This window comes from Leishmania braziliensis, chromosome 21 (assembly GCF_000002845.2).
Source record: "Leishmania braziliensis MHOM/BR/75/M2904 complete genome, chromosome 21".
NCBI classification, from domain to species: Eukaryota; Euglenozoa; class Kinetoplastea; order Trypanosomatida; family Trypanosomatidae; genus Leishmania; species Leishmania braziliensis.
The window spans coordinates 585,824-588,419 of record NC_009313.2 but is presented as its reverse complement, the minus strand read 5'-3'; the positions used below and the strand labels follow the sequence as shown (position 1 = coordinate 588,419).

The 2,596-nt window shown below is 57.7% G+C and overlaps 1 protein-coding gene across 1 annotated transcript; it reads left to right on the top strand.

Annotated features, from left to right (window-relative positions):
• Window positions 1-1,415: 1,415 nt before the first annotated feature.
• LBRM_21_1720 (conserved hypothetical protein) lies at window positions 1,416-2,321 on the top strand (the record flags this gene model as incomplete). The annotated part of the gene is made up of 1 exon (XM_001564824.1): window positions 1,416-2,321. One exon carries the CDS (start codon window positions 1,416-1,418, stop codon window positions 2,319-2,321), a length of 906 nt encoding a protein of 301 aa, XP_001564874.1.
• Window positions 2,322-2,596: the final 275 nt, after the last annotated feature.

Sequence of the window (2,596 nt, the reverse complement as noted above, 5' to 3'; positions counted from 1 at the left end):
AAACGACCCCCACCGCCTCTTCCCTTGTCCATATTTCCTCTCTTTTTTCTCTTTTCCTCCCTCTCAGCGTCTGTGTGTGTGTGTGTGTGTGTGTGTGTGTGAGTGCGTGGGTGTGTGGGTGCGTGGGTGGGTGAGCGAGGGGGTGTTGGCATGGTTGTTCTCGCCATGTAGCTCTGTTGTGTGTAGGCGGCATGGTTGTTCCAACTCGCTGAAGTCGTCCTTTCTTTTGTTGTTACCTTCGTGCTTACCGTTTACTCCCCCTCTTCCTCTCGCTAAGCGTGCGTGCGTGTGCGTGTGTGTGTATGTGTGTGCCATCGTTGGTGTGTTTCTGGGTTTTCTTTTCAGTTGGCTGTGTCTTCGCTTCCCTTTCTCTCTCTCTCTCTGCGCGCGCGCGCGGAAAGGCAGGGCCCGGGCGTATTTCTACCTGCGCCATCGGAGGGGAGGAGGAGGAAGAAGAGGGGGGAGAGGAGGGCACGCGGTGCCTTCCCACTGCCCCTCTCTCATCTTTTGCCTTTGCTTGGCCTTTAAGGAATAAAAAAAGTACCCCAAAGCGTCGCCTGTAAGACCCGAGCACACGCGCAAAGCATAAAAACACAAGGCAAGCGGGAAAGAGCGGAAGTTGTCTACATCGTCAAGGCGTGAATGGGCCGGGAGATGGGGATCTGCTGTGCCCCACCCACCCACCACACGCACAGGCACTGACGTACATGTGCATACAGAGTCTTCAAGCAACCTGCGTGTGTGCAACCGCGACGGGCCCTCCTCATCTTTCCTCCTCTCAGTCGCTTAGCGTAGGTGAGTCATGATGTGCGCATGTGTTCATGCCTGCCTGTGCGGGTGTCAAGCGGTGCTTTACCGCCCTCTTTCCAGTGATTCTTCTTGCTACACAGATCTTCACGCGTGCTTTCTAATCAAGAGAAAGGACCCATTCAATGTGCTTTGATGCATGTATTCCTGTCTCTGAATCTGAACCTCCTGCTACGAGGAGGAGAAGCCGCCAATGGTGGCCAACTGCACCCACGTTCTCTCCAACATACGTTCTCTGCCCCCCTCTTCTCTTCTCTTCTCTCGCTCTCCTGGGACGTCTTTGTGCCGATTATATATCCTCCGACAGTCCTCTTTCTTTTCCCTCCCCCATCGCGAAGACCTCCACTATGCCACCGACTGCGGCGGCGGCGGCACCGGCAACAGTGTTTGCCCGGTATCCAGCAGCCCTCGCGTTGCCCACTGCGGATCCAAACGCCCTCGCCGTGGAGACGATGTTGCGCTTTGCGGAAGTGCGCTGCAGCCGCGCCGACGCTCGGCTTGGAGACCTTTCCCTGACAATATCGCCGGCAGCTCCTTTGTCCTCTGCAGCTGCCGCGACTAACAGCACCGGGGCAGCCAACCAGAGGTCGGAGGTGTGTGCGGGTCTGATGCGTTGTCTCAAGCGTATTGGTAGTGAGGGTGCCTTTGAGCCCGTGCCAAGCACCTGTGCTGCAACGGTCCTGTGCGTCGAAGTACTGACGGTGCAGTGTCTCTTTCCTGCCTTTCTCTTCTTCACCCACTTTGACCCTGCTCTCTACAAGGCGACGATGCGCAAGAGCGTCGAGCCCAAAGTGGCGAGCTTCTGGGAGGGGATACGGGGCACGTATCGCGAGCACATTTTGAGGGCGAACCCGTTCTTTTACTCCGGCACCCCCGCTGCCGAGGTGCCGGATGGGAAGCTTTCCTTGACGGCCCTCTCCAAGCTCAAGGAGGTGAGCAGGGAAGTGGACAAGGCCTTTGCCGTGCTGGAATCTTTACGGAAGGCCACGGTCTCAGCGAGTGTCACAACAGACGACATGTTCTTTTTAGGCACCTCACGGCCAACGCATGTCGATGCGCTCGTGTACGCTGCCGCGTCGAGCTTCGTACACGCCGATCTAAGTGAGGCCTCCGCGGGCGTCAGGGTCCACCAGCGACGGGTGCAGGATGCATGCCCAGCACTTCTCGAGTACGTGGAGCGGGTGCATCACCAGTTCTTTGAGGCAGACAGCGGGGCGTACTGCCTGAAGCCGCGCGAGGCGGCAGCAGAGGTGGACCCGAATGTGGTCGTGGCGAAGGAAGTGGAACAGCAGTACCGCAGTGGGCGACTGCAGACGCTTTGGTGGACGGGTGTGTTTGCCAGTGTTTACTTCTTCATGGTGAACGCGGACATGTTAGTGGCACTGCTGGAGAGGGCTGAGGAGGCCGAGGAGGCGGCGGCGATGGAAGTCGCGGCCGCTGATGAGGCAAACCAGCAGAGCTCGACGTCGTCGTCTTCAGATCGATTGCACGTGCCACAGGGGCTGCAGCTCTGATTCGACCACTCTCGCCTACCGTTTCTTCGCTCGGTGCACAGACTCTCTTACCCCTCCCCCTCCCTCCCAGTTGATGGCCAAACCTAGCCGTTCGATGATCGACTGTTGCTTTGCTTCTTGCAGTAGGAGGTGCATGCGCACGTGTGCGTCTGTGTTTGTGTGTCATTGCCCACAGCGTAGTTTATCGTTATTGGGGAGGAGAGTGTGTGTGTGTGTGTGTGTGTGTGTCGTATCGTATCGTATCGTACTGCATTGCACAGCGCATTCGCGTGTGT